The sequence below is a fragment of the Semicossyphus pulcher genome, unplaced genomic scaffold (genome assembly GCF_022749685.1).
Source record: "Semicossyphus pulcher isolate SPU_LCO1_2020_fin unplaced genomic scaffold, fSemPul1.0.p SCAF_28, whole genome shotgun sequence".
Lineage (NCBI taxonomy): Eukaryota > Metazoa > Chordata > Actinopteri > Labriformes > Labridae > Semicossyphus > Semicossyphus pulcher.
In genome coordinates this window covers 6595777-6616901 of record NW_027211702.1, presented here as the reverse complement: position 1 = coordinate 6616901, position 21125 = coordinate 6595777, and the positions used below count along the sequence as shown (strand labels likewise).

Genomic DNA, 21125 nt, shown 5'->3' with positions numbered 1-21125 from the left:
TTAACGCGTTTATAACTCACTCCTCCTCTGACGTAGGAAGGGGCGTGGCTCTTGTTTCCTGTCAGGATAATGGATGACTTCTGGGGGAGAGTTTACCCTTTTTTGGGATGTTCAAAATCAAGCATAATCGTTTTCTTTGTAGCTGCAACAACAGGGTGGATTAGTCTCCAAAGAGGTTTTATCCCCAGGCGGAAAAGACGTTTTTAGATGCTTCGAGAAAAACAAAATACTTCCAACTTAACTGACCGCCCCAAATTTTGACCTTTAAATATAAAAGTAACCGAGAAGCTCCAAAACAGTTTTTCTTTATCCACCTGGCACAAGATAATAATTTCTTTGAGCAATATCTTGTGCAACAAAACCCTGGGAGCGTGCAGACCTCCGCCATGACAGTCCAGTCTTCTATGATCTGCAAATCTGCAACCGCTTTAAATGTCTGCATCTATTTTTTAATACAATGAGAATTCAAAATGGCCCAGCCCAAAAGTTATGGGAACTTTTAATAATAACTTTTAATTCAGTAGACATTGAACTCCAAAGGTAGGTATTTAAATCCCCAACCAGGGAGGGTCTTATTAGCCTCCTAAATGACAAACCAAACCACTTACAGCATCCATTGAAAAGGGGTCAAAGGTCACCATTAAGGAGCCAGTGGAGGAAAACAAGAAGATCCTGTGGGCCATGCAACGGCCATCTTTGAACAGAGACAGTTTCAACCTCTGAAAGTAGAAAGTATCTTCCAAGTTCTTCAATAAAAAATAATTAAACTGAACTTATTTTGACTTTTACATCAACAGTGGATATTTGAATTCATTTGTGATAAATTCTTCTGACTTCCTTTAACACTACCAAACTTTTTCTGCATCTTTCAGCTTATTGTTTTGGTTTTACAGAGCTAGAAAGCAAGAAAGCTTAAAAAACTCAATGTAAGATACCTGCCAAGCACATACAAGACCGACACAGTGAGAGACTTGCTGGTGAACATACTGCTGCATATTTCTCAGGAGGTGGTGGAGACCAAAACTTAGCTAAAAGGAGAGTGAATGCTGCAGGGATGTAATGGTACCTCGGGAGAGAGTTAATCGGTACACATAAGGGATGATTCACAACGGCCCGCCCGCTCAGGTACATTTGGCGTACATTTGAGCATTTTTCTTTTATTTATCCGCACAAAATCGCCGTCCGCGATAGTTAATTTTATAAAGAAAACATAAGAGAAAATATATTCAACATTTTTCTTCTGATAATTAAATTAAAGAATCATATTAATTCATAATTTGACTTTAACCTCGTTCCCTTAAAAAATAGTATCGTGAACCCGGCATCGTATATATTGTGTCGTGAGTTGAGTGTATCGTCATAGGTCAGTAACATGACTCCAAATGGATGCTAATGCAGCGTTTTGTTTTCTAGACGTCAAACAGACACCTTTTAAGGTGATAATCTCTCAGGTTTGTGTTTCCAGCTTGTTTTGCCCCCAAGAGGCCAACAGATGAAATTAAGGGTCATCCTGTCGACTTTCTTTGCTTTTTTTGCCCTTCCTCTGTTCATTAAGAGGTTCCTGTACATTCAGAGTTGTGTTACTGTGAGATTTAATCGGGCTCTTGTGATGCCAAAACACCAGATAAGAGTTCTAATTGACCGACACATCTTTTAAAAACACATGAATGATTTTAAGGTTTCAGTGCTGTGAGGTGATCTCAGGGGGAAACTGTTCTGAGCACATCGACAGCTCTCTGTCATCGCCTCTAATTGTGTGGTTATTTATAGTCGTCTGTTTGATCCTCCTGTGGTCTAACTAAGGTTACAGCCTGGACCACAGCCGTACATCACACCTGCAGAGGTCTGGTTTCACTGCTCAGGGATCCACGGTCTCACAGGTTATCTGGTTCTGTTAATGGTCATAGAATTAACTTGAATACAAAGACCCTTATGATCAAATCTGTTTAGTTAGTGGGCAGGAGTAATACAGCACATGTGAAACTGTCTGTCTGTGGTATTTGACCTAAATGCAAACAGCTGGGACGCTTTAAAACATTAAGATGTGGTGTGACTTTAAACCACATTCAAACACTTTCAGATCTATGAGCTCTCTGAGCTATTAAAGGGTGGATGTATCACATTTCTACTTCATTTGTCACGCTGGTAAATAAGAACGAAAACAGGGATGTAATCATTACCAGATGCAGACGTGTTGTTTGGCTTTAACCAGCAAAGATTTGTAGAGTGCGCCCTCTGCTGGACAAAGTGCTGTGATGCAAGCCAGTCACATTTCAGTGCATTATCAATCCCACACATTCAAATATCATGATGTCAAATGTCGAGTTTTTTTTCATAAGGAGGATAAATAAAATGTAAATAATGTAGAATATAAAGGCAGGAAAGTTGGCTTTATTTTATATTATATTTCAAACAGAGAGGAAGTTCATAGAAAGTGAAAGAGAAACATTGTTAAAGCTAGACAATTTGTCCACGCATTTTTATTTCTGAAGACCAGACCACTGTTCTTAGTCTCCTGAAATAAGAACAACTCTCCAGAAATATAAATCTTTATTAAGTAATTTCATTTCTTTACTTCATTAAGCAAAACTGGAGTTTTCTCGGACGTAAAACACCGAATATCTTCCTGTAAATCAACATTTACATAACAAGAGCTGGAAATAAACTTCTAACATGTACTTGAGTTTTTCTATTTTCTGCTACTTTATATTTCTGTCCAAAACATCTCAGAGGCAAAAATTACACTTTTTACTCCACTTTTGTCATACTAACAGTATCAATTATAATCCATGATTAAATTATGAATTAGAATATCAATAAGGCTTTATTAGTCCCTAAGAAATAATATATAATATGCTATATCAATATATTAGAATTTGCTCAACATTTACAAACTGCAAAATTAAAGCGATGCACATTAATGCATTAATTAATACAATTACTGTACTGAATTTTATAACAAATGTTATTCTGACAACATTTGGTACTCTTTGGTACCACTATTAATTCATTAAAGGATCTGATACTTCTTCCAAAATTATACAAATCAAAATCGATTGCATCAGTAAAATAAAGTGCTTCCTTTTAGTATAGAAAACACAATATATGGACTTAAAACTGTCTCATTTCTGCCGCCTTTGCTTCTTTGGATTATGTTGACACAGTTAGGTCATGTACTGCACAATCCGTCCTGTAGGGGGCGATGCGCATTTTACAGCTGGTAAAAATCCTCCAATAACTAAAGGAAGAAGATAAGCAGCACTTACTGTATTTGTTATGATATCATTCCGGAGGGGAAGATGAATCAGCTGGACGTGACACATATCGGAAATATTGTCAGATTCATATTATCTTTCTAAAATAGGAAATTGACGTAAAATATACTTTCGGTTTACTCTCTGCCTTTGACGATTCACTCGGTAAATCTGTAACGTTAACTACAGTTTAATGTCGATGTAGGACGTGAGTTAACTAAGGAAGTGCCAGTTATTTTTTCCAGCTGCCTCGAAGAGTGAAGAGCAGTGAAACAACATCATAACACAGCCTGTAAGTACAGAAGCTAATGTTAGCAATTAGCTTAAACTGTCCTGTTGTTATAACGGTATTACATGGTGGTTTACTGTCAATGCTACATGCTAGCTCGTGTTTTCGAGATGTAGCTTTGCTGGAAAGTTGTAAGTGTAAGCTAACATTATAAACCTAATCGGTGTGAAGGTAGCTAATATTAAACCCAGCTAGCTTATATTCACACTGTTATATGAAGCTTAGAGCGGTTGTTATCAGGTGTACTGTGTAGCTAGGCAGTTTATGTGCTAGCCACGTAAACTGTAACATTAGCTACGAGATTTACGGTAAACTACCCCGCCCACATTTTCAACCACTGGTCACATATAATTGACACAGATACAACATTAGCTTTAATCATCTATAATATGGAAATACATCGAGATTTTAAATTACATATCTGAGTAGACTTTGTTTTGGATAAACATCTCAGATGAAAAATACTTGAATGAGTGAATGGGTTATAAATACTTTTGTTGGCCCCTGACACCTGCCAATGTAGGATAAATGTTTGCTTTGGCAGGTTGAAGTTGTAGGCCACCTACAGACATGTGGGTCACCTTTGAAATCAGTGACCGGTTTCCAAAAAGTTTAATCCAGCGTTTGAAAGGCTTCAGCTTCAAATCAAAACCAAAAATATATATTTTTAAGCTTGCCGACTTCAATAGAAAATAGAAAAAGTAGTAATGATGTGTTTTTAAGAGCTAGTACATAACCAGTTGATAGGAAGCTGTATCCTCTGCTGTCATGGTTAATAGCTGCATGGGAGCTGTAGTGGTTATATCTACTTCTGCTTTTCAGTGTCAAGATAATCTGTCGACTCTACTAATCTTTATTTATGGAAGCTACAGTAGGTAGTGGAAAGATGAAAGACCACGCTAATCCTGACTTCTGGTCTCCTTGTCTCATGAGCAGTTTGCTGTACCCTAGATGCTCATAACTGTAGTATATGGCGTTTGCTGCCTTTAAGAGGCCCTCTGATAAAGTGTCGCTGTTCTGTTCATTTTAAAGATCATAGCAGAGCTCCTTTTTTTCCCCCATCTTCGCTGTGAAACACTAACAATACTACAACTGAGAAAATGGACATTTATTCTGAATGTATGTAGTCTCCTGTTTCAGAGGTAATGGGAATAATTAGCTTCTTAGATTATTTTTGTAAAACATTAAAATCATTAAAAGCTGCACTTATCTGTATTTTTATCAGAGCACAACCGATATAATTTTTTTTATCTTAAATGAAAATAGATCTTATTGTTGGAGATTATGCACTGACATGCAGAGGTATAAAGAGTGCTGTTACTTGACTCAAATCGTACTCAAGTAAAAGTAAAACGTTGGTCACTTAAAAAGAAATTGAAGTAAAAGTTACTTAGTAGTTACTTTCCCACCCTGCTGACTTTTATAATAACAGCCGTTTCTGGTTATACAATAAACTTCCTTCAGTCTGGGTCAAAGATGGTGTTTCCTCTGAACTCTCTTCTGTCCCATTTATGGTTCGGTATAACGGTATAACGGTATGCGTCGGGTTAGTAGTTGCAGCCCAGCTCTCCTTTGCTTCAGACTCGCTGCATGACGCTTGATGCGATGCATTTGATTGGTGTCTGGTCCAATCCAGTTTTTCTTTCTACCTCGCAATATCCGTAGATAAATATCCTATTCAGTAACGGATGGATGCACAAATGCAGCGAATTACTTTACTTCATGTAAAACGTACTTAAGTAGCCTAAAAGTAAAATTACTTGAAAAATTCTCAAAGAACTACAAGTACACAAAAACGCAACTCATTACAGTAACGTCAGTACTGTTATTCATTTCTTCCACTTTAATAAAATATCCAACATTATCCATGAGCTCAGCTGTGGTGCTCTGCTACATGTGCTGCAGACAGTGTTGATAGGATTGTAAAGTCTGGAGTCAGAGCGCCCTCAAATGATGTGGCGACACCATTTCTAAATGACCCAAAGACGCCTGTGTCTGCTCTGCACAGAACAGCAGGCACACACAGTTAGAGAGCAGCTGGTGAACACAGAGGAGCATTTAGCTGCCAAAGAGCCAGACACTCGTTTTTAGGAGTTCAGCCAGAATCAGGACTCCAAATGAATGCTAATGTTGTGCTGCATTTTCTGAATGTGTAAATAGACAGTTGGGGGGCTAACACACATTCACCATAGCAATGTTTCATTTGTTTTTAGCTTGGTCTACAATCCCAAGTGATTGAAGTGTTCTTCTTCTTCTGTTCTTTCTTAGTTTTCAGTGTGCAGGCAGTGTTGTCCATCTGTCCCGTGGAGCGGCTTTTGTTGTGGAGGGCGGGCAGGAGGGAAACCTAGCAGGCAGAGAGACATCAGGCAGGAATCACGATGCCCCTGTTCTTCAGGAAGAGGAAGCCCAGCGAGGACTCCCAAAAGAGACTGGAGCATCAGATCTGCCGGGTAAGAAGAGTTTGTTTGTGATGCAGTGGGGACCGGCTAACCTTTCAGCCAGCGCAGCAACCCGCTTGATATCACTGAGACAACCTGCTGCTGTTTTAATGGCCTGTTTTAATTATGTTTAAATGCTCTCTCATGATGCGTTCCTTTTGCGCTTCGTCGTGATGCTTTTAACGTCTTGTGTGAAGCGCTTTGATTTGCCTTGTTGCTGAAATGTGCTGTATGGATACTTCTCTTGCCTTCAGTCCAAAGAAGCTGGTGCTGATGACATCCTGGACATCTCATCGTGTGAGCTCTCAGAGGTGAGCGTGTGACTGTCAACAGGCCTCGCTGACCGTTAGTTGTGACACACATGGTGAAACGCTTGAGGGCTTTCACTGTGGTTTAAGGTGCTTCTTGCTCTCATACAGTGCAGACGTCTGCTGATGTTTTTCTGCTAAAAGCTTTCGATAAATGATCCGTGATACACTGAGATTTAAATATATGAGAACGCTGCACGCTAGAGACAAACAGCTGATCCGTTCTAACGAGGCTCCGGTGTGGTCGTCTCTCTTTCATGAGCGTCCTGATCCTCAAACTACAGAGTCTTTACTGAGACTCAACACTCGATGTCTGATTATTTGTCCCTGTTTAAAACTGTTAGCTGTTCACTTAGCCACTTCCTTGTGCCTTTAACTTCCCACCAATCAGAGGCTCTGTTACAAACCTCAGTCAGTGTTGATATGATTGTCAGAAGACAATAGATAGACAACAGATGGCTGTATTGGAGTGTTTGTAGCTCACAGTGGATGTGTGAAGTGTTGCACACAAAAAAAGCCTGAAAAAACATCACTTCTTTTATTTCAACTTTTTAAAAGACATCTGTGAAATCCTGGAGGGACTGCTGTGCAGTTTAAAGTTACAGCAACACTGCAAATAAATAGACATCTCTGAAAAAGTGCCAGTCAAGCCACCTTTGCGTCGATGTAATGACAGCTACAAAAGACACATTAAATACATAGAAACACAAACAGCAGTATTGTACCTATAGCAGAGCACTTCATAAGAAATACTTAAATGCAAGGACAACAATTCATAAAGCATAAAACAAAGCACTCTTCAGGTTATTACGAGAAGTTACAGTCACAGTCTTTAAACTGTGATTTAAAAGTGATACTGAAATAAACAACACGTGTCACAGCGTCTGGTGATCGTTTCCATGAGACGTTGGAACATCCATTAACTTTTCCATGTGTGAGCAGCTCTCATTGAAAAATCTGACACAGGTGCGGCTAGTTAAGACTGTTTATTTATACTAATAACATTAACACAGTAAGCCATGACAGTGTGCCAGGACAGGAAAAAGGCCTATTACAAAATAAAGTGCTTCTCTCAGTGTTTGTTTACACCTGCGGATGTTGATGTTTATGATTTGTTCTAACAGGTTCCCTCGAGTGCATTTTCCATTTGCAAGGTGCTGCAGAAGAAGGTGAGAAATCCACATGGAGATACGTTTGTTTCTATTCCATTCATAAATATATTTACAGGTCTATAGATGCAATTTCTTCCCTGTAAACAAATAGGATATTTATTTTCCTGTATTCTGTTTGAGTAATAAACACTGTTTATCGTGTGTGTCTCTGGTTAAACCTTTGTTTCCCTCCCTCAGGTTTTCATCCTCCACAACAACGAGCTGAGGTCAATAGTGCCTAAAGGATGTGACATCACCAATCTCTTCACCTTAAAGGTAGCTTCAAGTAAACACAGGCATGATGGGAGATTAAAGTGCCTAGATATCTAAGGGAATGATTTATAAAAGGTTAAAACAAGTTGTTGGTTTGGACTTTGGTCGAAGCTGCTCTCCTCTTTCTGCTGCTCATTTACTGCTGGATGACAAGTCTCTGACACATGTCTGAATCTTCTGCTTTAAAGGTTTTGGATCTGCACGACAACAAGCTCAGCTCCCTCCCGGAGGACATCGGGAAGCTGGCGTCCCTGCAGGTAAATCCACTATGAACTTAACTCCTGGCACAGAGGATCAGAGTGTGTATAAATGCAGCAAATCATCCACATGTCTCTGTTCTCTCTCCTGTCAGATCCTGAATGTGGAGAAGAATCGTTTAAAGACTCTGCCGGACTCCATCGCTGATCTGCGGCTGCTGCAGACTCTTAATCTGAAGGGTATGCTGCTTTCTGCTTCCTGCTTACTCTCAGACCATGTACAGGCCAAATTACATGGCTTATGTTTGTATCTGTGTAGGTAATTGTCTGAGTGAGCTGCCAGCCTCAGTGGGTTCTCTGAGCAGCCTGCGGACCCTCGACCTGAGTGACAACAACGTCAGCCAGCTGCCCAAAGCTGTGGCCTACATCCGCACGCTGGAGGTGAGGTCTCTGGATACAAACTTACAGAACAAAGGAAGGCTAAAACATGTGATATTATTTTACTCAAACCCTGTGTGTGTGTGTGTGTGTGTGTGTGTGTGTGCTGTAACAGAGCTTCACACTCGATGCTGCCATGATGTCATACCCACCTGCGTCTGTGTGTGCAGAGGGAACAGAGAGCATCCAACGCTTCCTCTGCAGCGGTGAGGATTTACTCATGTTCATTATTGCTCAAACACACAGAGACACACGTTTATGAAGCTTTTTAGATAAGTAAAGACATTTCTTCAAGTTGTCAGAGGAACAGGAACAACTTCTTCAGCTTTGTTCCATCCCCGAGTCTGCAAATAATATGCAAAAAATATCCGGAGCCGAGTGCAGCAGCTGGGCGTAAACAGATAGATCTTTTCTCTAACATTCGACTTCTTGATTCAAATTTACAGCGAGTGCACCCAGCCTAACATCAGCCTCACGTTAACACTCGTACTAACACAAAGTGGTGACTTTAACCACGCGACACACGTCTCCACTCTCTAACTTCTCCCATCAAATTCTCTTCAGAAGATAAAAGATAATGCAAAACAAAAGAAAAGAAAAATACTGTTTTTCTGTTTTGTGACTTTTGTTACTTTGTTTTACTTTGGATTTAAGTCGGACTTTCTAAACTTACGCCTGCTCCGTCCGAGGAGTAAAAGAGAGAACACAAACTGGGCTTCAGTCTAACTGGTGCACAGGATCGTAACTTTAAGCTGTAGGTCGGAGGTAACGTTACACCCAGGTGTACCCCCGGTTGGTGCCCTCGGCTCCAGGATGTCCTACTACTTATGGTTGTATTTTGCAGTATACAAATCTGACCCACAATCCTCGGCACCGCACAACAAACGTCACGTAATAATATCACACAACCATAAAAAGAACAGTGATAGAGAAATGTAGATATAATTTGTCTGGCCTTAATTTAATACTTCATGTTAGAATCTAAAATGAAGTTTAAACCACAAACATTACAAAGTAACAACAGCAGAGAGCGTGTGTGTCTCTGGTGAGCGTGCCGAGTCATGTTTTATATCTCTGAGTGAATCATCTTTCTCAACTTAATTCAATTCTCCACCACAGACAGAGACAGATATATGAGCAGGAGGGTCAAAGTTCAGGGCACGACGACGTGGTTTGTTCTAATCATGCTAAGTAAATGACATACGGGCAGCTGCAGTACGCACTGTACTTGAAAGCATAGATTACAATGTAGAACGCAGAGCAAAGCTTCACTGAAGATTTAAAACTTGGTGCTGCAGGTGAACAACGTTAGCCCTGACTGACAGTGATTTCAGACAGCCTTTGTTGGTGCTGCTCATTCTGGATCTGTTGTATGTATTTGTCACTACAGCACAGAGGAGCATGTCATCCGTAACAAACATGAATGTCATTTTATCACTGTATAAAAAAATCTCGTCTGTTGATGTGGTTTTCAGAGCTGGGGGAGGAGTACTGCCCCCCGTCCCAGTACCTCCTGCCCGTGCTGGAGACCGACTGTGGCACACAGAACTCTGACTGTCTGGATGGTCTGGAGGAGGCCTGGCAGGTACAGTCCAGGACACACCGACTCTCACAGCACTATACTTGCTATAATTTCTGCTTTAACTCGATTAGCCATCGAAACAAGAAGATTCACTCTTTCTTCACTTTCTGTTGCAGAACAAATTCAGCGACTACGAGAAGAGAAAGGTGAGTGACTCCACAAACACGTCCTCTGTTAAACTCTCTGTTGCACTCATTCATCTGTCGATATCCACACGTTGTGTTTTCATTTTGTTTAATGAGCAGTGTGGACCGCTTTGATGACAGTCCCCTCTCTTTAGCACAGTCTCTTGGGGATACGTTTGAAAATACCGTTTTTTTCCAGATACCTAATATGAATGAAGATGAATGCTTGTACTTGCTTGTGTTGACTGACGGAGCTTTTTGTGCTGGTAGCGCCCAAACCTCACTTTCATAGCGCTGCTTACTGGCCGTTGTGTGATGGCACTTCCGCTTCCCTTGGTAGTGACCGTTAAGTCTGTTTTAAATCGCTCTGTATGCTTAACATTTGCTTATAATCAACGACACTTTGCAAAGAAAACAATGAGAGGAATCGTGTCCTGGCATCAGCAGCAGCTCTACACATGGAAATTGTAAAAAACGAAAGGATTATCTTCTCCTCCGCCATTGTTGTTGACAAAGACAGCGTGTCCCCATCCAGGGGCTGCATCCTACGAAGGGTGTGTTTGAAGAACGATTGCGTCACATCGGCGCGTCGAAGGCTGTCGAAGATGACAAATACGTCCTCCTTTTCCCGGGCCACGAAGGATGCAGCTGACGGATCCTTCGTGGCCCAACATATCCGGAGATTCATTGAACGCCAATTCAAACGAGATGGTGGACTTTTAAACGGCCGAGGAATACACTTTAAATGTTCACATTCGAATATTTAAAAACAAAAGGGGCTTGAAACAAATTATCTTTAAAATAACAGGTTAAGAAACATGACGTAAGCTAGTTGGCCCACTAACTACCTGTTGCTAGGCGACAAGAGCGGCGTTTGGTAACGCAAGGGTAAGGGTGGGAACAGCTGGTGATGCAAATCCTCCGTAGACCAGACCGTCTCATTACAGTTCGACGTTAAGGTCTACACAGGCTACAAATGACGCCTGACTTGGGACACAGCTAAAGTTGATATCTGAAGTCCCGCCCCTTCTTGATTTTGATTGGTCGGTGAGGGAGAAGTGACATTGACAAATGCGGCGGTGTTCCAAAAGTTGGACTGTTTTTAACTGAGAGCGCAGCGACAAAAAACAGCGGATGCAGAGGGCGTGTTCGCACTGGCAGCGCTGAACTGCATCTGTTTGTAAAGAACGAGGAGCTGCCAGCACAGAAAAACACCGTTAGTGGACACAGGCCCTGAGCGTGCACTGATGTGCAACGTGAAGCGGTCATACACAGAGGTAAACCCACAGAGAATTATCACTGAAACTACAGTTCTCCTTCATTCTACTGCGGTTTTTTTAAAGCATTGTTTAGTCGAAGCAGCAGGCATCTCTTTTAGGAGAACAACATACAGTTAAATCCACCACACACTGCCTGCTCAGCACTTAACAGCTGACACATAAAGTCAGAGACTGGCTGCTGATGTAAGAGCAGGTTACTGAGAGCTGATTTAGGACCTGTGCTGACAGCAGTGATTGAGCAACATGCTGGAATTTGATGAGTCTACAAAACAAGGAAACATGCCTTTCAAAATAAAAGCACAGAAATGCTGACAGGGGTTGAGGCTGGTTTTATTCCCTGACTACATCTCACATTTCTAATCATGTTCTCAGTCCGTCACATGAATGACCCCTCTGTGATGACGTGGAGCTCGTTCATAGCCATAAGAACATTTTAAAGCGACTGTAAAGAGACTGTGTGTGTTTACATGTAAGCACAGATTCATAATAACTATTAGGAGTGTATTTTTAAAAGCTTAAGAGAATATTGGTTATATTAAATACTGCATGGCTGTGTAGGAGGCAACAGGTTGTGGTTCCAAACTTTTTTAATGACTCCGAAGTAGAGTTTGTGAATCTACAGGGTTTGGTGGGGCTGAAACTTTTCAAGCCTCCAGCACAGCTCAGAAGTAGAAACATAGACTTGTACAGAGTGCAGTATGGAGACACTCACTGACGACTTGTCTCTCCGTCCTTCAGGTGCAGAAGCAGCAGGAGAAACTGGCCTTTGAGCGCCACCTGGAGGAGAAGCAGAAGGAGCACACGCAGCTTCTACTCATGAACACCTCGCGCAAGGAAAACATGCTCCACTCAGTGCGACAGGTACGCAGCAAACCTATGGCCATGACTGTTATCTATTCTTTGACGGAGCTAAATCCTGAATAATAATCTGAGCATGCTGTTTATAAACTCGACTGTGAGTATCGGGAGGACATTTGCTGACATATTGGACCCTTTCACAAATTTGGAAGAACTCAGAACTAAGAGCTTACGACAGCAACAACCTATAGCTATAACCCAAAACCGCTAACCTCCAACAACTCAGAGAGGGTTTCATTCTGTTTAATTTGAACGCTGCGTTTCGGTTCTGTGTTGCATTTAGCTACATAAACTGTGTATTCTGTTTGATATTCAGGAGCAGGAGCGTGTGGAGCTGGGCGTCAGCCAGCAGCAGAGGACTCAGGAGGCCGAGCGGCTGCTGGTGCTGGAGAGAGTCCGATACGCTGAAGACAACATCAGCAGCCGCATCAGCAACATGCTGATGGACAAAAACAGGTTGGTTATGTAGTGTGCTGTTTGAGTCGAGACTGGATGGTCTTTGTCACTTGAAAGATTCTTTAATGGCGCTGGTTTAGCTCAGTGGTTAAAGCGCGTGCTCCATGTTTGGAGGCACCGTCCTCAACGCAGTGGCCCCACGACTCTGACCATCGGCCCTTTGCTGCATGTCTTTCCTGTATTTCCAACTCTGATCCACTGTCCTATGTAATGAAGACAAAGACCAAAAACATAATCTTTAAAAAAAACAAAACATTCTTTATGCGTACATGACCCACGGACGGCGTCCAGCTAACTGCAGTGTGTTTGTTTGGGTCTCTGCAGGCAGAAGAAGAGTGCAGAGTTTCTTCAGTCCATGGAGGAAGATCGGTGAGTGGACTGATCCATGACGTCAGATCTAGTACAGCAAAATATATGAGGCACTCAAACACAGAGCAGCACTCATCCAATCATCTTCCACTTATCAGACTCGGTCTATTTATAGAGCCATTTCCATGTAAGATACACACAACGCTTTCAGCAGAAAGGGACAAATACCACAAGAGGCTTAAAGAACTTCAGCGTGGAGAAGTTAGAGGAGTTTTGGAACCACATACAGTCATAGAAAAATAAATTCAACATATTATTGGTTGGTCACTGGGGCAGCTGAGTGCAAAGCGGAAGTGGAGTGAAATGAGAGTCAGTAGTCCGAGTCTGAGGACATGGTACTCACGAGTGAGGGTAAAATGGACCGTGAGATCGACAGACGGGTTGGTGCAGTGTCAATAGTAATGTCGGCGTTGTACCAGACCGTCGTGGTGAAGAGGGAGCTGAGCCTGAAGGCAAAGCTCTCAGTTTACCAGTTGATCTACGTTCCCTCACCTGTGGTCCGGAGCTTGTGGGCTGTTTCCTCTGCAGGGTGTCTGGGCTCAGCCTGAGAGAGAGGGTAAGGAGCTCAGACACCCGGAGGGAGCTCGGAGTAGAGCCGCTACTCCTTCGCATCGAAAGGAGCCGGTTGAGGTGGTTCGGGCATCTGGTTAGGATGCCTCCTGGGCGCCTCCCTGTGGAGGTGTTCTGGGCACGTATATCCCACCTGGCCTGGGAAGGTCTCGGGATCCCCCAGGAGGAGCTGGAATATGTTGCTAGGGAGAGGGACGTCTGGGCTAACATGATTAGGGTTAGGTTGGTAAAGGGTGTTTCTGGTATTCCTTAAACATATATATAATTACATGTTTTGGGGGTCTACACAACTAACAGGTACAAAATCATTTGGGGGCTTCTGTAGATGCATTGTAATCCTTGGGGGGGCAATGTGCCTGAAAGTGCTTACCTTTCCTTTAGGATCCGAATGGAGCATCTGACGGCCATCACACAGGAAGAGGCTGATTCACTGAGGAAGAGGGATGTGGCAGGTAAGCAGCGCGGCCAGTGTGCCGATAACGTGTTCTGTGTGTAGATTAATGTGCCTCTGTGTGAACAGTTACTTCATCTTTGAGTATTAAAGCAGGTAGAAAACATCTTGAGCGACTGTGGAGACAAAGTGTTGAGCAGTGCACCGTGTAACCTGCTCCTCTCGTCCCTCTCTTCTCTGTGTTTGTAGCGGCCATGCAGAAGATGCTGTCAGACAGCTGTGCCATGAACCTCCTGCAGGAGGCCAGCGACTTCCGCAGAAAGAGCCTGGTGTCTGAGGCGTACAGGAGGTTAAACATGCAAACATACAGACTCACAGCACAACACACTGCTGATGTGGAACAAATCAAAGCCTCGAGGAACATGTCCTAAACTCTTTCCCTTGTGTTCTAACAGTATGGAGACTTTGGACAGGAAGTTCGATAAGATGTTGTCCCTCCAAGTTTTGGACAAATCAAAGGCCATCGCCCACATCTTACAGGAGGTACGTTAAGGCGGGGTTGATGTCATGAAAACATCCCGCACAAATATAACTCACAGGGAATCATTTGACCTGTCATGTCCTCTGATTGTTCTCTGCAGGAGGAGATGCAGAAAGCAGCCTTCCAGGCGCTGCAGCTGCAGAAAGATGCTGTCCACGGGTACATCCGCAACCAGGTCGGCGTCATCTTTGTATTTTTGGGAGTGTAGGGTAATAAATGGAGCTTGTATGCACGTCGACACCGAAGAGGGCGGGTGTGAGGCGAAATTAAACAAATACTGAAACAGACAAATAATCTTTTAACATTTGTTTAAAATCATATTTTCAGTAGGAAGCGTATGAGGTTCAGAACGGCAGCATGCAGTCCAAACTGTGATTCAGGGATTTAAAGAAGGTTTCATTGAGCTTCTTTCACTCGTTAAGAGAGATAAAATGATTCTGTTCAAGATGAAAAGAGTTCTTTTTTCTCTTCTGCTGTTTTTTTCAGCCGCATCCCGCCCATAACTCATTTTTACTTTCACTTGCTGTGCAGTTTTTAAAACGTTTCCGCACCAGTCTGGTGAAATATTTCCCACAGACAGAAAACCATCTCATGAGTATTTTCACCCTGACTCCCTGCTAGCTTCATGTTTGCCTCTCCACTGTCCCCAGATCAAGCTCATAGAGGGTGAGTTAATGCAGCTGACTAAACTGGAGATTAAAAAAAGGAATCTGGATGCTGAGAACCTGCAGGTGGGTGTCACTGCCTTCTTTCTTTGCCCTCCCACATGGCCTTATTTATGTTCCTCTTCCTGTTGATTACTGTTTACTTTGTTTTGGCTGTTTTCATGTCATTACTCCATGAGAACAGATTCATCGTTGTACACAACAAGCTGCAAGAAAACAGGAAGAAAAGCCCTTTAAAACATGATTACAAGATTGTTGTTACTCATACCTGACATGATTGTGTGTGTGTGTGTGTGTGTGTGTGTGTGTGTCTCTGTGTGTGTCTGTCTGTGTGTGTGTGTGTGTGTGTGCAGGAGGTCCTGGTGGAGCAGCGCTCTGCTCTCAGTGATTTGTTGCAGCAGCTGTTGAAGCAGAGAGACCAGAGAGAGCAGGAGCTGCGGCACGTTCTGGTGAGGAAACACCGGCTCGGACCAGGATTCAGCGGCTCCGTCTTCCCTCTGTTACATGTCTTCAGTGTGATTCAGCTAAAACATCAAATTGTGACATGAGTTTGGTTTTCTTTTTGTGTGTCCAGGCTGAGCTGGAGCAGAAGTCTGAGTCCAACCAGCAGAACTACTGGATGATTCAGTACCAGAGGCTGCTGGATGCCAAACCTCTGTCACTGCGCATGCAGGTACAGTTAGAGAGCAGAGAGGGCGCACGGACATCTCAGACAGAACTGTGTTGTCTGTTTAAAACAACAGTTTTACGTATTTTAGGGTCTAAATGACTAAAAGGCAAAAAGTTTTGGAATTCCTCTGGTAGGTTGTTTTAGCTGGGAGCTGCAAAGGCTGCAGCTGAATCCTCGGGGCAGTGTTGTAGTTGAGTCACCAAACCTTGAATCTGAGTCGAGTCTGTGTTGAGACCACATTGCCTGAGTCCGAGCAGCTAGCTGACCGTAGCGTTATCAACAGTCCAGGTAACTTTAGCATCTCACTTACTATACTGAGAGCACCTGGACAGATGTCTGTTAAAGTTTAGGTTGTCCCCGTCGACTCCTCGATGGTTCTTTGACACCTCGAACATGTTGCACGGTAAATGGATTAGGGATGCACGATATTATCGGCACGTTATCGGAATCGGCCGATATTGGCTTAAAAATGAACTATCGGATATCGGCCAACACGCTGATATCTGCCGATATAATTAACCGATAAATTAATGGGCTGCTGCATACTTGATTAAATGTCCCCGCTGCGCAGCGTGATGACGTCATGTGTGTCTACCTGCAGCATGAGAGAGTTAGAAGCCAAAATGTCCGTGGTGTGGAAGTTTTTCAAAGTGTCCGAAATAGATCGTAAAACTGCTGTTTGCAATGACTGCTCAGCTTCGGTGATATGAGGACGAGCCAAGGCAAAGTCTTTCAACACTACAAACTTGATTAACCATCTCAAGACCCGTCACCCCGACCGCTGTAACAGATGTGATAAGAGTATCACCATTATACTGTACGCTAAGTCCAATACAGAAGAGAGTTGATGATCTCTGCAATTAGGTGTGCGGGGAAAAAAATATCGGTATCGGTAATCGGCTAAATGAGTTGTAAAATATCGGCATATCGGATATCCACAAAAAATCCAATATCATGCATCCCTAAAATGGACTGTACTCACACGGCTCTCGCTACATTTGCCGTAAAATCTGTGAAAGCAAAACGATTCGTGGCAGGAACTGTGCCAGCCCTGGCTCGAAACGGAATAAATTATTCAGGCCTTAAACAAAAAAATAACAAAAACAATAAAACAGTCCTTAACCATAAACACGTCTGAGTCCTCCTCTCCATCTTCTGAATCCGAATGCTGTCAATGCTCGAGTCCGAGTCCTGAAAATCAGGACTTAAGTCCGACTTGAGTCCGAGTCCTGGACTCGAGTCCTACAACACTTCTTTGGGGACAAGAGTGCTCCTCTGCTCCACACACATGTTGCGTTGGATATTCTGTAAATTAACCATTTAAACACAAAAGTTACACAAAAACAAACTATGCAGCAGTAGAGCAGCAGCTCGGGTGTTCTGTCAGGTTAAATCACCGTTTTTGTCAGTGGAGTCTGGTGTGTTTGCAGAGAGCGATGTAACGTCTGTGTGTGGTTAAAACAATCATCTTCCTCTGTAACAAAAAGGTCTATCTCTGTAGGGATCCTTTCTGTCATGTTGTCACACACTTAGAAGAACAATCTGAGCCTGTCAGTGGAAACAACAAGAACTTGTAGTGGACGACCTTTGATCATTTGGCCCTAAGAATTACGTTGAAGGCATTTCAAGAGGAGCAATCAACTGGAGTTATTCCAAAACGCCTTTTTATTAACAGTCATTTAGACCCCAAAATATTTCAAAAGTTGTGTCTAGTTTTTAATACCAGCATTCCCCTTTAACCCGTCCTCCTGTTGCAGGAAGCTGGAGTGGAGAAAGAGTTGGTGAACCTGCTGTGCAGACTGTCAGCTCAGCACTACCTGCCCATCCTCGCTCATCATCGAGTGACGACTGAGGCGCTTTACCACATGAACTCCTCGGACCTCAAGAAGGTCTGTCTTCAACTTCACTAATAACACATTTACATCAGTTACCGCTCACATCGGATTCGTCTCGACTCATCTGTGGCTTGTTTCTGTGTTGCTGCCCCCAAGTGGTCAAAAGGATTCCTGCAGGTTTAACTGCTAATGAATGTTCAGAATAACCAGCATTGTTCATTTCTCTTTTTTCAGCTCGGCATCACTGAAGTAGGAATCCAGAAAGCTCTCCTGAAATGGGCTCGTGATCACCAGCCTGAACGTACGTCACACACATCCTCCATGTCTAAATGTGTACTCTACCATTATACCGTAGATAGTGCAAGAAATCTGCAGTCTGTCACAAATAAGCAACAACATTTAAATCTCAACAATCCTGATAAACACAAACTGCTGAAACAAAGAGGAGAAGTTCATGTTTAGATGCAGAGTCATTTTTAGAGCGTCACCTGATTATCCCTTCCTCCACCAGGAGTGTGTAAGGCTGTCCAGGAGGAAGAGGAAGCAGAAGTCGCCCCCTCCGCTCCGTCTCCTTCCGTCCCTCCGTCACTTGCCACCACCTCAGCCATCAACATTCACATCCCCAGCCCACCTCACACCCCAGGGACGCCCGTCACCCCCTCAGCCCCCAGCCCTGTGGAGGGACCGGGGAGCTCCGAGTGTGTGGTCTGCATGGAGACAGGGGTAAGAAAAATTCACTGACACAGTTATTATTATTGAAATGATGCTTTTTTTTAATCAGAAATATTATTTAGAAAAACATAAGAAGCCGACTGACTGTGTCTCTTCCTGTCGTCTCTCAGTCTCAGGTGATCTTCCTGCCCTGTGGTCACGTGTGCTGCTGCCAGGTGTGCAACGACGCCCTGCAGAACTGCCCTCTGTGTCGTAGCAACATCTCCCAGCGTATACGCCTCTATCACAGCTGAACCACCTGCACCACTGTGCTCCACCTCCTCTGACCACAGCTCTCTGTATTTATGCATGATCATAAAGCTGCTGTGAGCTAACCTGTCATGTGTAGAAGAGCTTCTAGCTGAGCCACTTTCCTGTATTAACCAAACAGTACTTTGTGATGTTTATGCAGAAATGAAAATAATTATTTTTAGTGTCTTTTTGTTTGTCACAGAGTTGTTTGTCAGAGCCTGTTGTATTTAGTTGCTCTATTATTGTTTTATATATTTAGAGTGTTTTACACCACGCACTGTTTAAGACTGTTCTCTGCCTTATTATAGACTTTAAAATGATGTGTGCCTTTTTCTGGAAATCTCTTTTTTTAAACTCTATTATTTGTCTGTTGTCAACCAAAGCAACTCCTGTCCAACATTCATCAGAGCCCGACCGATGTGGGATTTTTAGACAGCGTTAACATCGTGATTTTTAAAGGGAAAAAAGCGGAGATTACAGACATCACTGCCGACATAGTGAATTTTTCAGCAGATTCTGCACCAATAATGCTCTGTGAAATTCCTTAGAAGGCTGCTTTCTTAGACAAATAACTTCAGAAAATTATATTAACCATGAGTATACATTGTAAATTCTAGTGTCGACCAGCTCAGCTGTGATGCTCTGCTACATGTGCTGCAGACAGCTGTGGAGTCAGCGCGCACTCAAACTATGTAATGACACTATTTTTCAATCACCCCAAACATTGTTTTCTGCTTGTTATGTTCTGTAGGAAGATTCATATCAGAAAACATATACGGAGATACAGATATTTCTGTTGTAGGCCCATATCGTCTGATCGATATATCGGTCAGGCTCTTATTTATAACTAAAATATTGATTGTTATAACTCTTTGCTGTCACTGCTGGGTTTTATTGCATCACACATTCAATGTTGTTTTCTTTAATCTATAACACTTGTTGTCTCTTCCCTTCTGCCAGAGGCTTCTTTCTCCTCTGATCCAGGTCCTTCTGTGTCTGCTGGAGAAATCAATCTACTGTTCATATGTCTGTATAACGTATAAATTCATATCAAGACAATTTGAAGTGAAACAAATTCCTGCCTGTGTCACAAACGAGCTGCTGGACCCCCTGAAGTACACGCCCCAGGTCTGTTTACAGACATGTTCTTTTGGTTGTGAGAAATACCCATGCTGGAAAACGGTTAATATTATTTTCTGTGACTTTAGAGGAAGTTTTGAGTTTTTATTTTTTTATTTTTAGAAGGAGCTCTTTATTTTAATTGTATTATTCAAACTTTATTGTTTTATTTTACTATTTTAATTTTTTCATTGTATTATTTTTATTTATTTTATTTTTTTCATTTAATTATTTTTCATTTAATTTTTATTTATTTTATGTTTTTCTTTTTTCTTTTCTTTTTTTTTTTTTTACATACTTGTAGCAGGAGCTCTTTTTTTTTTTTTTTTTTTTTTGATTGCAGGAGCTTTTTAATTTAGGTTACTATTTTAACGAAACTATTGATATGCATTGTGGGAATTGTAGGATCCAGTGTATTCGGGGCTACACCGTTGTTAGAAGTAAAATTCAGGATTTATCAGCCTCTGCTGCTTTGATGTCGACTATTTTGCCCTGTCTTCCAGTCACACTCAGTCCCTCTGCTTTATGAACGTGCAATACTAAATCTGTGACGTGGTCCTTTAAAACTAGATATTGACACAGGTACCCTTTAAAGTTAAGATCATGTAGGAAAGCAGGACCAAGCTTGTGCCCTTTTCATGTTTTGTGCTGTTGTGATGCATCTGTTCCTTTTTACTCCAAACAAAGTTACAATCAATCAAACGACTACAATCACTTGTTACACCGTCCAGCTGGACCTGTTAGGGGCTCCTGGGGGCCTCTAGCTAGTCTTGGACCTCACTTTACCACTTGTCTGTCACATATCTCTAAACAAAATGCTATTTATGGTGCATATGTATGACCTAACAACACACCACCTGTGTGCAGCCATCACTAATGCTCTTATAACCAAGTGCTCTTAACTTCAACATCTCAGCATGTTTCAGGAAATATCTGTACTTATTTGTATGTCCATTAAACGTAAAGTATAAGAGATTCCACCTCAATATAAATCTGAACATATGTGTAATTTCATGTACTCACCCTGTGGTCAATTTAAAGCTTTGTGTTGTTGAAAAATATGCACTGTTTCTACACAGGCAGACACATCTGGAAATGTACTTTAATAAACAGAATACAAACCTATTGTTGCTAGTTGGATATCTGCTGTCATTTTATATTTGTTACCTGCTGGTTTAAGGTCTGATCTCAGAACAGCCCATGTTTTAAAGGAGTATTGCACAAACATTATTCCAAAGGGCTCAACAATGTAGACTCTGACAACACCCTCATTAAATATCGTCCAATAACAAACCGACATATGAAAAACTTCAAGGGGATTTTAATGTAAATATTATTTACATTATTATATAT

The 21125-nt window shown here is 42.1% G+C and overlaps 1 protein-coding gene across 2 annotated transcripts; it reads left to right on the top strand.

The window, feature by feature from the left end:
* The first annotated feature begins 3326 nt into the window (after window positions 1-3326).
* lrsam1 (leucine rich repeat and sterile alpha motif containing 1) lies at window positions 3327-19956 on the top strand. Of its 2 annotated transcripts, XM_069677212.1 has the most exons (25): window positions 3327-3546; window positions 5812-5993; window positions 6236-6292; window positions 7414-7458; window positions 7639-7716; window positions 7902-7970; window positions 8066-8150; window positions 8230-8351; window positions 8464-8554; window positions 9824-9933; window positions 10047-10076; window positions 12074-12196; window positions 12510-12649; window positions 12974-13018; window positions 13970-14040; window positions 14229-14328; window positions 14435-14522; window positions 14621-14695; window positions 15171-15251; window positions 15539-15634; window positions 15760-15858; window positions 17613-17744; window positions 17925-17991; window positions 18202-18413; window positions 18533-19956. In XM_069677212.1, the coding sequence occupies exons 2-25, from the start codon at window positions 5922-5924 to the stop codon at window positions 18653-18655; spliced, it is 2211 nt and encodes a 736-aa protein (XP_069533313.1). In that variant the 5' UTR covers window positions 3327-3546; window positions 5812-5921; the 3' UTR covers window positions 18656-19956. The 2 variants fall into 2 exon arrangements, with proteins under 2 accessions (XP_069533313.1, XP_069533314.1); XM_069677213.1 differs by lacking the exon at window positions 6236-6292.
* Window positions 19957-21125: the final 1169 nt, after the last annotated feature.

Bases quoted from the DNA above. Each gene is read 5' to 3' on its own strand.
- lrsam1 (XM_069677212.1), top strand. From the start codon at position 5,922: ATGCCCCTGTTCTTCAGGAAGAGGAAGCCCAGCGAGGACTCCCAAAAG. The intron at 12,650-12,973 runs GTTGGTTATGTA...GGGTCTCTGCAG, and splicing joins ATGCTGATGGACAAAAACAG to GCAGAAGAAGAGTGCAGAGT. The intron at 15,859-17,612 runs GTACAGTTAGAG...CTCCTGTTGCAG, and splicing joins CTCTGTCACTGCGCATGCAG to GAAGCTGGAGTGGAGAAAGA.